Source organism: Euprymna scolopes, chromosome 24 (genome assembly GCF_053919585.1).
Source record: "Euprymna scolopes isolate OS-2025 chromosome 24, ASM5391958v1, whole genome shotgun sequence".
Classification (NCBI taxonomy): Eukaryota; Metazoa; Mollusca; class Cephalopoda; order Sepiida; family Sepiolidae; genus Euprymna; species Euprymna scolopes.
The window spans coordinates 18438324-18452933 of NC_136505.1; the positions used below are offsets into that span (position 1 = coordinate 18438324).

The 14610-nt window shown below is 33.9% G+C and overlaps 1 protein-coding gene across 2 annotated transcripts in view; it reads left to right on the top strand.

Annotated features, from left to right (window-relative positions):
* The window catches only part of LOC145246618 (beta-hexosaminidase-like), a 113727-nt gene that overhangs the window by 81250 nt on the left and 17867 nt on the right, over positions 1–14610 (top strand). For both annotated transcript variants that reach the window (XM_080108288.1, XM_080108287.1), the window contains exons 9-10: positions 421–673; positions 5879–6019. In XM_080108288.1, coding sequence (XP_079964414.1) covers positions 421–673; positions 5879–6019 — 394 coding nt within the window. The remainder of the gene's footprint in view (positions 1–420; positions 674–5878; positions 6020–14610) is intronic.

Here is a 14610-nt window from a genome sequence, read left to right on the forward strand (position 1 = left end):
ATTTTAATAAAAACGACTTATTTATGTATATTCATATTTTTTCTTTTTTAAAATCGATTTGAAAATCTTAAGTATGACGACCACTGAAGTGAATGTGGTATTATGGTGATTGAAGATTCAAGCTAGGAAAATAATAGACATATATAAAGCACAGTGACAAGGGTAACCCTAACCCACCTACTCACCAACAGTTTTGAATGGCCTGGTGCCTAATTTATTTTTGTATTTTTTAGAAATTTTTTCAAGTTTAAAACAACAGTCAAGTATTATAGTTGAATTGAACACTTAAAACAATGAAGAACATGAACATTTGCACGCAACCCTGTCATATGAAAGAACTGAGGAGGAAGAGGATTCCGTTAGTTTCTGCTAATTCTTTTCTGTATTCATCTCACATTTCATCTATGCATTTGTTTTCAGGAATCCAAGGTCATTTGTGGAGTGAAACGGTAAGAACTCCAAAACAGTTGGAGTTCATGGTTTTCCCACGCTTACTTGCTCTGGCTGAGAGAGCCTGGCATGGTGCACCATGGCAAGACATCCAAGATAACTCAACTCGCAAGAAACGTAGAGATGAAGACTGGGAACGCTTTGCCAATTTAATTGGCTACCGGGAGTTAAAGCGTCTTGACTCACTTGGCGTTGCTTACAGAATACCGTTACCTGGAGCCACGTAAATATTTTCAATTTCTAATCTGTTATTAACATAGGTTTGGTATCTATCTATCTGAAGTCGACATTATACTATTACTTCTATTAATTGTACTATTGTGATATCTTTTATTGTCCAATTCAATTTACTATCTGTGTTTCTCTTTGGAAACAGTGAATCACATAGATGATATGACTAATATCGACACGTTTGCACCAGAATTGGTAACAAACTTTGCACATGCAGCTGCGTCAACCGAGAACAGTAAGCAAACAAAATATGCCGATATTCTCGGCAGGTTTGTGTTCGAGCCGATTTCTGTGGTAACGAGTGGAGCAATAGGCCACGACACACATGACTTCTTCAAAAGCCTTAGTCTTTTAATGATGCGCAATGTTGGGGGACCGTTATGAACTGATGTAGGTTTACAAGCGCCTATTCATCACCATTATTCATGGAAACGGTTTGAGCCTGCACTGGACCTGTGAGTCCCCCTCTCGACAATGATCACCAACCCCAACGTTGTGTGCTGTGGATTTCTTTTCTTTCATCTTCTCTTCTCGTTCAGGCTATGTTGCCGTTTCCCACGCATTGGCGACTGCCGAGTGGTGTACACTGGCTCACAAGTATATAAAAAATAAAACAAGAAAAACTAAAGAAAACACAGACTCTGACATTTTCTGTAAATATTAGTTTCACTATGGGTGCGTATGGAACACCATCGTGGGAAACTAACCTTGGTGCTCTTGCACTTACTGGCCCGTGATTTCCACAAAGTTTCTCAGGTTCACTCGGCAACTGACGAAAATAACTGAAAAATGCCAGTCGAGTGTTCCTCAATTTTTTAACATCCGCACTGTCTACTTTTAAGTAATGCGAATTTATGAAGGCTACTTTTTTATAAATTGTAGAAATAAAAAAATTAATTTTAATTGCACAGGTTGGGTTGGGTGTTACAGACTAGTAAGCATATATATATATATATATATATATATATATATATATATATATATATATATATATATATATATATATATATATATATATATATATATATATATATATATACGAACACTATAAATAAGTATATATTATTATAAGTACACAACAGGAATGAAACCTACTTGACACAGACACACACATGGCCGGAAGAAACTAAACGCAGTTGATGGACACAGAAACAAATCTTCGAAAAATAAAACATCTGATTATTTGATGCAAAAAACATGAACTCCAATACATGTTTGTAATTCTATTCATTGTTTTTCCATGTTTTTCCTGTTTATTATTATAATTTTCTCATAGAAGTTTAACATTTCGAGATCGTCTGCTTCCAGTTACTCATATTAGTAGCTGAACACACCTGGGAAATTTTGTGGAAAGCGTGAATCGTTTAATGCAGAAGTATCAAACCCTCTAAACGTTAACGTCCAGATCCTTGTTTTGTTTTTCTTTTTGTCAAGACTGAGTCCATTAGTTGATGTTAGCTCATCTTGATCTCTCTAGCCTCTCCCAACACGCTGTCCTCAACTGTGTCTCACTGGCAACTGCCCTAAACTGGATTGTCATAAAATGCCACAAATCCTTCGAAAGGGACGAGAGTTTCATGTGTGTACTTTCAATAAAAGTGGCCATGCCAAAAAGGTCTGGAAACTTATTGAAGGCACCTCGTATGTGACCGGCAAGCGCATATATTTGCTAGTTATTTTGATAAAATAAAATAACACAATTATGACTACTACTCTACCTACTCCCCCACATCCCAAAAAGCAACTTTGGTAATGCTTGGGAGTAAAGTATCATGAACACAGAATAAATATTATATAATCACAACTACCGAAAAAGAGGTGATCATGCCTGGGAGGATTAACATATGACAACTAAGCATACATTATCTGTATTATTTGGATTTATCGAACTACTGTTCTCATCTTGAGAGTCATTTTCACAATGTTTCGGCCCATGTAACCTGACGCAATAATTAGAGTACTTGGAAAATTCAATTGTGAAAGTAATATTCTCCTGAAGATTGAAAGTTCAATTCTCGGTGTGGGTGGCCGAAAAATATAGTTGCAAACTACTTAAGACCTCTATCCAGTCATGGCTGATGGAACAAAACATACTACTCCTGTGAAGTAAATAAAGGGTTCCATTTGAAATTATGTCCAAATTCCTGAGTTCGATAAGATACATCTGAAGAAGGTCGGAGGTTACATCGATCGAAACGTTGTGAAAATCACACTCAAGATGAGAACAGTAGTCCAATGAATCCAAATAATACGAATAGTCAATCCTCATCTAAAAAATTCAGAAATGTAATCATACATTACTTCACTCCCCCCCCCCCAAACAAAATTGTCACACAACCGGAAAACTAGAGCAACGTTCAGTAGAATGTTATTGATGTTAAACATTTTCACCTTTTATATTCATTTTTTTTTTTTTTTCGTTTCCACCAAAGCTCGATATTAACAAGTGCAATATTACTGGATGTCCCACTTTTCACAAGAAACGTCAAAAGAGGTTAACTAAAAGTTACAACAAAAAGACATTAAGAACAAAATACATTAAAAACGATTGAATGCAACTGACTTATTTCAAATCTGAAGTGTCCGGGCATGTTTACAGTTTAATGTAAAATGAAATCTGTTGTTGATATTCTATATGATTTTTCGGCGCTTCTACAGAATTGGGACGAGATTTTGTAGTTGATAAATGGAGTTTTCAGATAAAAAACAATGGTTTTAACTGATTTTTTTGTCAATTCTAATAAATTACAATGGTAGCTTCCAAATTATGCAGTCGAAATTACCTTGTAACACTTGCTGGCACTTGTCTTCATTAGTTGTTGTTGGAATGATAGAAGTAATACAAATGTTTACCTTTAAAAGAAAAGAACTTTATTTGCCTTTTTACATTTTGGAGTGAGTACACCTCTTGTTAATAATGTTCACCGGCAACGTACGTTTCGTTAGTTTCAGGGCTAAGAGTATACTGCTTACTCGCCTGTCATGCTGGCTAGGGATTGGTTAAGAAGAAAAAGAAAAAGAGGAGAGAGAGATGATGAGGGACTCTGGATAGCAGTTTCTGGTTTGTGTCCGGTAGGGACTGCCAAAATTCACCACAGAATTACCCCCCCCTATATGTAACACGATGTAATTTTAGTAGAAGTTAATATTAGCAATATAACTTTTGTATTATTTAAAAAAAAGAAAGGCAACATAAACTAGTCATGATTTTTTTTTAATTTTTCATCGTACGAAAATAATGAAATTGCGAGATGAAAATCTTGTTTACATAACTGACGCTTTAAAATAATGTTCCCATGTAGTAGACATTCCGAACGTGAAAACATACCTGTGTTTAATAAATCTAGCAAAAATCAACTAATGGTCACATTTTTGTAGAATTCTCGATACTCATTCATTTTAGAGTATAAAATGCAGTTTCTGTAAAATATATTTTAGTGCGTGTCCTCACCCCATATGTATTTTTTTGAAATTTGAACAAAATATATTTAAATCTATCGAAATTTCTATTTATTATGAAACATAAGAGTTCAAATAAGTAAAAAAAATATTTATTTTTTTAAAGTTTAAATACACGTATTGAACAAAAACTTACATTGAAGTTGCAATTAAAAAAATGATATAAATTTAATATTACTATGTTTTTAAATAGCGCTTTTTCTAATTAATATATACTATAATCAGTTGAATTGCCAAGAAAAAGTAACTTCTTAAAAATTAACTGATTTTTAAAAGATTAAAACGATTAAAATTCCATTATTTCAAAATGTCCGCTACAAATAGATTTTTAATTAATTGTGTGAAAATCTTTTAAAAATATAAAGTTATAATATAAACATGGCTCTTGCCACCTATTTTATGGCCAGATTAAATCCGATTCAAAATTAATATTGCGTTAAAATCCAGTTTTTGTACATGCACTGCGTCGCATGCCACTGCGATATTCTTGTATGTTTTGTTTTATGAAATAAAATACGGAAGCCGGGACTAAGTCAAATGAACTCGTTGATTGGAAAATATTCACTTCCGCAGTTGCATTCGCCGTTCTAAAACTTCACAGTTTAACTCGATTATTCTGTTAGTGTTTACTAAAAAGTAACAAAATTATCTATTAAAAGTAAGTTGTTAAATTATTTTTATAATTTTTTTTCTTGTGTTTTACGTTTAATTTTAAAGTTTATTACACTTTTTTTCTCCCAATTTTAGATACTTTAAAAGCTTAACTTTTTTCGCTAACGTTTGTTTTTAATTATAGTAGTAATGAAGTGGTCGGAGACACTAAACTGGTAAAAGGGAAACTTATTTCCAAGTAGCATTCAGGGAGGGGGGAATGTTCTTTCGTATAAATAATTTAAATCGTTCCAAAGTATCGAAAACTTAAATAAACAAATAACATGTGTAGTGAACTAACAAACTATTTTATTGTCGCTTCTGCTCACGTAACATTTTCTTTTTGTGTTATGTTTCCTACCCTCACTGAAAAAAACAGATTTTACTTAATTATTTCTAACGATAATGATGAATCTTTTTTTACATTTCGATAATTTAATCTTTAAGTAAACTATTTGAATGTAAAATAAATTCATATTAAATTAAATTACAGTAGTAAATTATAGTAAAAAAAATCGTTCGCCATGGCTCGCATCAAGCACATCAATTGATGACGTCACCAGATCATGTGTAAATTTTGGAAAAGATCATATAAAAATGGTAGTGCCTAGTGTCCGATTTCTGAGAAAGAGAAATAGAGGGGCTAAGAAACTATTATTTCTTGAGGAATGGTATTATTTTCGTCCTACTTCTTGGCTTTTAGGGGTGACTTATATTACTGAATTATTAAACAAAGCAACTTTAATCGTGGTAGAAGGTGTAAAAATTGCGGCCATCTTGTTTAAATCCAAACGGAAAATTACCTCCCTTTTGAACTTTTCTCTGTCTTACGATCGTCTTCATCAAATTCTTTCTTTTTTTAATAAAAAATATTCTACCTTATCGATTTTCGTAATTTTTGAATATAATCATCTTGAAAATGCGAGGAATACGTAGATACCATTGTTTTTATGTGAAATTCAGTATTACGATTTCCGAAATTTCGTCCCAATAGTGAAGAAGCGCCGATTTTTCTTCTTGCCTATAAAATTTTAGTTAGTTAATTTATTATTTGAAAAATATTTTCTTTTCTTTTTTTAATTTTTAGAATTCAGGATGGTCGCTTAGTAACAAATACAGCATTTCCTGGTTTGGGTGTGCAATATAGTCAAAATGGAGGCAAATCATGGCGTGACGTTGACATGGACGCGACCGTGAAAGGAGGTGAAACGCTCCTGCTACGTACAAAGTAAGTCCGGAAAGATAAATAAAAATGCACCTCTCATTAACTTCTTTTTTATCATTAAACATTTGTGGCCGAAAACATTCGAAGCAATAAAGTGTCACAATGCATTTTTCAAAATAACAAAATAGTTTGAAGAGGGATTAAAAAAAATTGGGTGCTTATTCAGATTAGCACTTATGGCGGCAATTAAAAGTAAAGAAAATACAAAAAATTCTGTATGATGTACGTACCAGTCATGGAACGAAGATGAAATATTAAAAAAAAATCACTTAATTTGATCAACTTTTGTTGTTTTTCAAGAAAATCAAATTTAAGCGAATCGCAGTGTTTTCGTCTGCCATGATTAAATCTGATAAAATAAAAAAGGGTAGACAACTTAAATTGAAGTTGAGAGGTGAAAACTCAGCCTTACGTTCAATGCAATTTAGTAGTAAAGTCGCTAATAAATCATATTTTTTTATTTTCTTAGATTTAAATAAAATACTTGATAGATTTACGTAATTTTTGGTATATGACATTTTCGTCTGTAACAAGTACATACATCATAAAGATTTTTCTGTATTTTCTTTACTCTCAATGGTATTTTTTAGATTAGGTCCACCTCCACAATTTTCTTTTAAATGACAACTTGTATAGGTTTTCGACTATGCTGAATACGAAAATCGCATTGAAAGTTTGCATAAATAAGTAGTTATCGAGATATAAAAAATTGTATTATGCATTGTATTCTTTGGCGGCCATCTTTGCTACGTGCGTCCAGTGTCAGTCATAGATGAGTAGATTTGTTTATGGCGCGCACGCACGCGTGTAAAAAGATGGCCGCCAAAGAATACAATGCACATTACAACTTTTTATATCTCGATAAGTACTTATTACTACAAATTTTCAATGCGATTTTCGTATTTAGCATAGGCGAAAACTTTTTAAATTGTCGTCATTTTAAAGAAAATTGTTGAGGTGGACCTAATCTGAAAATTTACCCTTTCAATTGCCGCCATGAATTCCAACACAACAAAATTTCACATTTTTTCGATCAATTTAATCCTAAAATAATAATAAAAAAATTACACTAACAAGTAAATAATCCAACTCATAGATAGACATTTCGCAGCTTCACAATGTTTTAGTTCAGTTAGAGTTGCACAGATTACGCGAAAGCTATAATAAATATTGAAATATTTAATATAGCGATCATGATAACAATAACAATAGCAGAAACATAAGCACCAACAACTTATAAAGAAATATATGGATTGTGTGTGTGTGTGTGTATGTGTGTGTGTGTGTGTGTGTGTGTGTGTGTGTGTGTGTCCTTTTCTTTTTCTAAATGTACAAATGACTAACGGATTTTTTGAATGCGTGTGTTCTTGAAAACAACTGGTAGAAAATTTTCTACAGCTTGGAACGATAAATTTGTCGCCCTAAAGAAAACACCACTACAGCTTTATTTTAAAACTTTTATTGAAAAAATCAGTTCAGGTAACTTGATTATTGAAGAATTGTACGCATTGAATAAATGTCAGTAGAGCTGACATTTATTCAATGTAGCCGCCTTCAGCCTTAATCACTGCCTCGATATGGGTCTGTTCCTGGGAGCATGACTTTTTCACAAGCTGGCAGGTACTCAATCAATACTCGATGGATGGCGTCAATCAGGCTGGCTTTGGTATTGTGGGAGGTATCACCAAACAAAGTAATCAAGCGGGTTTAAGTGGAGGGGGGCCAGTGAGAGAAGGGTACAAAGTTGTAGCACTCAAGTCTGGGTCTCTTTGGACTTGTGGGCTAACTTCGAGTTCTGCTGCCACACCCAGGGTCTGCCAGTGGCCACCTGATTGCACCAGGGGATCACCACACTCTTCAACACATCCAGATACACTTTGGTGTTGATTTTCAAGCCGACTTCGAAGATGTGAGGTGGCATGATGTGGCCCTTACTTTAAACCACAACAAAAACCATAACCATGGCCGGAAACGTTTTTTTTTTTTCATCACCTTGAGCATGTACCTGCTATTTGTGGGAATTATTCCTTGTGATATATAATAATCAATAGAGGATTGATTCTATACTAATATATACGCAATCTGCATAAATTAAAATATCAAAATATCATGTTTAAACGTTTTGTCCAACCGGGCAATGCTGGGCGTCCGGCTATTATATATATATATATATATATATATATATATATATATATATATATATATATATATATATAATTCACACTGAAGAAGACCGAAGGATCAGTCGAAAATATGCGTTTTTGAAAGAAACATTTTCGTTTTTTTCAAAGACATTTTGTATTCCTAGGTGTCAACACATAGAAAATAAATACAGAAAAGATATAAACATGTATATATTTTTCATATTGGTATTTTAACCACACACACACACACACACACACACACACACACACACACACACACACACACACACACACACACACATATATATAAGTTTCGTGGTTCAATTTTAAATTCTGAAAAAACAACATATAGAGACATATATTTGATTTAAGAATTTATTGCTTGACAAAAGGAATATATAGAAGGGGTTATTTTAATTTCCTTAATCCATAGATTTTCAACAATGGCTCATATCATCAGAGGAAATGAAAAACAGTTAGCAAAATGTTCAGCTGCGAATGGACGCTATTTTGCTTTTCGGGATTTTTCATCTGAATTCTATCAGTGTCTTATCTCGCTTATATATATATATATATATATATATATATATATATATATATATATATATATATATATATATATATATATTAGTGTTGGGACAATTAATCGGAATCGGGAATCAGAAAAATCGGATATTTTGGGGGTATCGGAATCGGAAAATTTTGTATTTATTTTCTGATGCCAAAAACGATTCCTTTAATTATCTCTTTTTTATTTGATTTTGTTTCAAACAAACATAAACTTGATACAGATTCTATAGCTGGTAGTAATGATAAAATAATAAATATTTGATCACAACACCAAAGATTCTATGAAAGCATCCATAGTCAGAGTAATGGACAACATCAACGGGCACCATCTTATATGCGCGACTGCCAAAGGTTTAGGTTTCGAATAGAAGCTGTTGTTGAAGCGAAGGGAGATTTCATTGAATGAAATTATTAAATAAAAGTGTCGCTTATGTACCAATCTCGTTTTATTTAATTACAAGTACGTTGTTTGTATTTTTATTATCCTTGAAAATGTAATAAATGTTCTCAATCACTGGATGCATCCTGTGTATATATGTGGGTGGGTATACTGTGTTATCCCTCAATAAAATTATTTTCGTAATGTCTTAATTATAAAAAAAAAAAATCGTTATTAAATTTATTTGTTTCACTGTAAAAAAATTACAAGATCCATACGATAATAATAATAATAAGAAGAAGAAGAAGAAGTAGAAGAAGAAGATTCGAAACCTAATTAAAGGAATAAACACGTGGACAGTGTCATTGATAAGATACTCTGGACCTTTTATAAACTGGACCAAAGAAGAACTAAGAAATATCGACCAGAAGACCAGGAAACTAATGATAATGCACAATGCACTACACCCAAAGGATGATACTGACCGACTGTATGTGAAAAGGAAAGACGGAGGAAGAGGACTGGTCTCAACAGAAGACTGTGTAAATAACACAAAAAAGAATCAGCAAAATATATAATGCAGAACACTGAAAGAATAATTACTGCAGCAAGAGACACGGAAGAAACAAACAAGATAGAAAAAGAGACGAAGAATAAGACGAGGAAAAAAAAGTTGGAAGAGAAACAGTTACATGGACGATTCATAAGGATTACTAAAAAAGTGACTAACGAAAACACTTGGAAATGTCTACAAAAAGGAAATCTTAACAAGGAAACTGAATCACTAATAACAGCTGAGTAAGATAATGCAATTAGAACCAACCACATAATAAATGTATGCAGCAAACTAGAATATAAAAAGAATATAAAAATAGACGCGATCAAGTGGGGAAGGCGGTGCATTGGCAATTAGGCAAACAAATGAATTTTGAACACACAGACAGATGGTACAAACATAAACCGACAGCAGTAATGGAAAATGAAAGTCACAAGATCCTATGGAATATGGATATACAAACGGATAAACCCATCCCAGCAAGAAGGTCGGATGTCAAAATAGTTAACAAGAAGGAAAAGGCCTGCCAAATTGTAGATTTTGCCGTTTCAGCAGACCATAGAGTGAAGATCAAGGAGAATGAGGCGCAAATACACGGAACTGACCAGAGAGCTCAAACGGATCTTTTTTTTTTTTTTTTTTTACACAGTGATCACCACTTATCAAGGTCCGGGAGCCACTCAAGGATAAGGGTTATTGCAAGTACATTACGTTAGTGTGGAGATTTGATGAAGTGTTTAATTAAGGGAGTGGTTCATTAGGAATTTGTTAACATTGGACTTGAAGACATCCAAGTTGTAGTCCGGAGGGAAGCAGGCAGACAGAACAGAATTCTACCCTTTGCGATCAAGGCCGCCAACCCCCAATATTTCCTCCTGTATCAGAAAACACGCTATGTGATATACGTATATCTGTACGTGATGTTGCCAAGCTAATCAAAAACCTTGATTCCAGTAAAGCAACTGGCCCTGACAGTATTCCAATTATAGTACTCAAAAAACTTCAACCTGAACTAGCGCCCATACTTACAAAACTGTTTAAACGTTGTCTTAAGGAGAATAGTTTCCCATCTCCCTGGAAAATCTCATCAGTATGCCCTGTATTTAAGAATTCAGGTGATCACTCATCCCCCTCTCAGTACAGGCCAATAAGTCTCCTGTGCGTCATGAGTAAGTTGCTGGAATCTGTGTTAAATACAGAAGTAATCAACCATCTTAACAAAAATAACCTTCTTAGTGACACTCAATATGGTTTCCGTTCTGCTAGATCTACAGCAGATGTGCTTACAGTTATATCTCATAGGATTAGCAAATCTCTCGACGGAGGCAACCTTTCTAGGGCAATTGCTCTTGACATATCTAAGGCCTTTGATAGGGTATGGCATAAAGGTTTACTTCATAAGATCTCTAGCTATGGTATTGCTGGAAATGTCTTCTCAATTATTAAATCATTTCTTTCTGATAGGTTCATAAGAGTAGTAGTTGAGGGGCAAAAATCAGAAGCTCACAGTATTAATGCCGGTGTCCCTCAGGGGTCCATTCTGGGCCCAACTCTTTTCCTAATCTACATTAATGATCTTCCAAATCACATCCTTACATCATTTGTAGACATCTATGCTGACGACACTACCATTTATGGTAGCACATCTAAGACAGTAAACGACCAAGTTCTCTCCAATTCTCTCTCCTCTGATCTTGAGCACGTAGTACAATGGGGTAAGGAGTGGCTGGTTACTTTTAATGCATCTAAAACCAAGCTTCTCTCTTTACATCATCAACATTCTGATCCACATCTGGCATCAATTGAAATGAATGACTCTCGTCTTCAGGAGGCCTCAAGTTTTGACAAGCTTCTTGGCTTGACCATTACTCCTGATCTTAAATGGAACACGTACATCAAATCTGTTGCCAAGGCCGCTGGAAAAATGGTGGGATCTTTCTATCGATCCAGTAGATATCTCACTGCTGATGCAATTCTCTATCTATATAAGAGCCAGGTACGTCCAAGGATGGAATACTGTTGCCACATCTGGGCAGGAGCTGCTAGAAAGGACTTGTCCTGCCTTGATAGAGTTCAAAATAGACTTCGTAGCCTCGTAGGAGATGTCCTTTTCTCTTCCCAGCAACCTCTTTCTCACAGAAGAGATGTTGCGAGTTTGCTGTATCGTTATTTTCATGGAAAGTGTTCGACTGAGCTTCAATCTATGGTCCCTCCTCGCCAAACTTTAACAAGAAACACTCGTCTAGCTGTAAACACTATCAATAATTTCCCCCACTCTTTATCTGTGCCTAAACCTAAACGTAGATTCCATGAACAAAGCTTCTTTCTTAGAACTGCACGCCTGTGGAATTGTCTTCCGTTTTCCTGCTTTCCGGCTGACTACAATATGGTTGTCTTCAAGTCTAACGTAAATAAGTTCTTGATGAGCCGTTCCATATAAGTTATCAAATTTACCAAATTTTCATTACTAATGATTACTATATTGTCCAATTTCTACTGTACACTCTTTAACCCTTATCCTTGAGTGGCCTCTTGGCCTTGATAATGTGGTGATGCCTGTGTAAAAAAAAAAAAAAAAAAAGTTCTAAGAAAGAAGCTTTGTTCATGGAATCCGCGTTTTGATTTAGGCACAGATATAGAGTGGGGGAAATTTTTCACAGTGGATTCAGCTAGACGGGTGTTTTTCGTGAAAGATTGGCGAGGGGGGACCAGAGATTGGAGTTCAGACGAGCACCTGCCATGGAAATAACGATAAAACAAGGATAGGCTCGCAACGTCTCTTCTGTGGGAGAGAGATTCTGGAAAATGAAGAAAGTAAAAATAACACCACTAATAGCATGAACGCTAGGAACGATACGAAAAAACTTTGAAAAAGAATGGGAGAGATTGGAATCAGAGGAATGGCCGAGAAAATACAACACATTTCAATAATGAAAACTGCAGAAATATTAAGGAAAACCCTTGAATGTGGAGATCAACACCACACATAAACTACACGCAAACAGGACACAAAAACGACTACGGATGTAAAACACAAAGTAACATCACATGAAATCATGAAAACTAAAACTGTAGAAATTAAAAAACCGCACCCACCTTTTTTCTGTGAGTGTCACCATAAACAGGCACCTACCAAATAATGAAGGTTAAGGAGGAGGGGAAGATCAAGGAGAGAAAGCACTAGCCAGACCTCCACTGGAGATGTGCAAAGAAGATTGTGACCTTGGGGAGGCTTATTGCCACCGAAATTCCAGTGAAGACCAATGGTCACTGCCAACGGGAAATAAGCGGCTGTTGCGATAACGCAAATTGTTTTGCAAAGGTTATCAAAAGAGGTGGAGAGTACTGGAAATTCGGAGAGACTTGTCACACAGACTCCAGGAAACACCACAAGTTGTTTTCAAAGAACAATCTTTGATGATGGCTTGTGTGAATACTCCTAGTGAGTGACTAATAATAATGATGATGATGATGATGATGAACATTTTGTAGATTAACATCCTCAGCTAAATCCGATACACCAAAATGAAATTCTACTTTTTTATGTGATTACTCATGAAAACCTTGAAAATCTTGATTGAAAGAATAAAAACAATCAATTTAAAATTTAAAGTAGGAGATCAGTTTCGTACATTACATAAAATGATCACTATTTACATGACATTCTCTGTTTTTAGGAATGTTCACTAAATATTTTCCCACTAATCCTAACTCTGACTGGCATATCATAAAACCATATATATATATATATATATATATATATATATATATATATATATATATATATATATATATATATATGATGAACTCTCCAATCGATTTCGATGCATGAGCTTCTGCCACAACAACTAAGTTGCTCAGAAATCCACATAGATGATTTGTTTATAGTGGTGAAGACTTTGTGTAGAACCAACCACATTTTGGTATTACTGCCAACTTTTGTCAGTGCAGATGACTGCCACAGGACAGAGTATATATATATATATATATATATATATATATATATATATATATATATATATATATATATATATATATATATATATATATATATGCTCCCTATCTTGGCTGGTGTTACCAGATCAGGCTGTCTGATCTGTGCAATTTGGAAGAATGAAATTATAGTAAGTGTGGGTGCTTGTACGTGTGTGAATGTGTTGGTGCTATTTTTAGTAAATTGTTTTATATAAATTTTTAAGCGATATTATAATATGTACTCATTATATTTTTAACAACAAAAATCTTAAATTTTAAAATCATTACTCTCATATATATATATATGTATATATATATATATATATATATATATATATATATATATATATATATATATAAAGTGGCCATTATTACCCTGTATTTCCTTGTAAAATATAATCTCGCAAATCTTTTTAGCCCTCCGTCCCCTAGTTCTGGTAGTCGTCATGAAATGAATATTTGGTATAAAAAGTTTTGTATCTTGAGCGCATTTTTCAAGTGATATTTTTGGCCTGACGACGTGATTTCACTGAAACAGAAAATTTCAGAAACATGTATGCACATATGTAGCTGTTTGTTTGTACAAATGAATTTAATATAATATGCTCTGTTAACATGTTGAGCACTTTTTTGGTAGACATATGTTGTTTCACTGGATGCACTTCTATGAAACGAAATTAAACTACCACTATATATATATATATATATATATATATATATATATATATATATATATATATATATATATATATATATATATTCCAAAGACGATATTCCAAAGTTCATCTTATAAATTATTCCTTATTGACCATCTTATAAATTATTCCTTTAATTCAGTTGACATTTAGAATTCTTGACAGTATCTGTTTCATTGCGCAAAATCTACATATGGCGTATTGGAAACATTATAAGGCATTTACAGCTTCTCTTCCGATTTTCGGATTTTAATCATGTCAAAACGCACATTTCC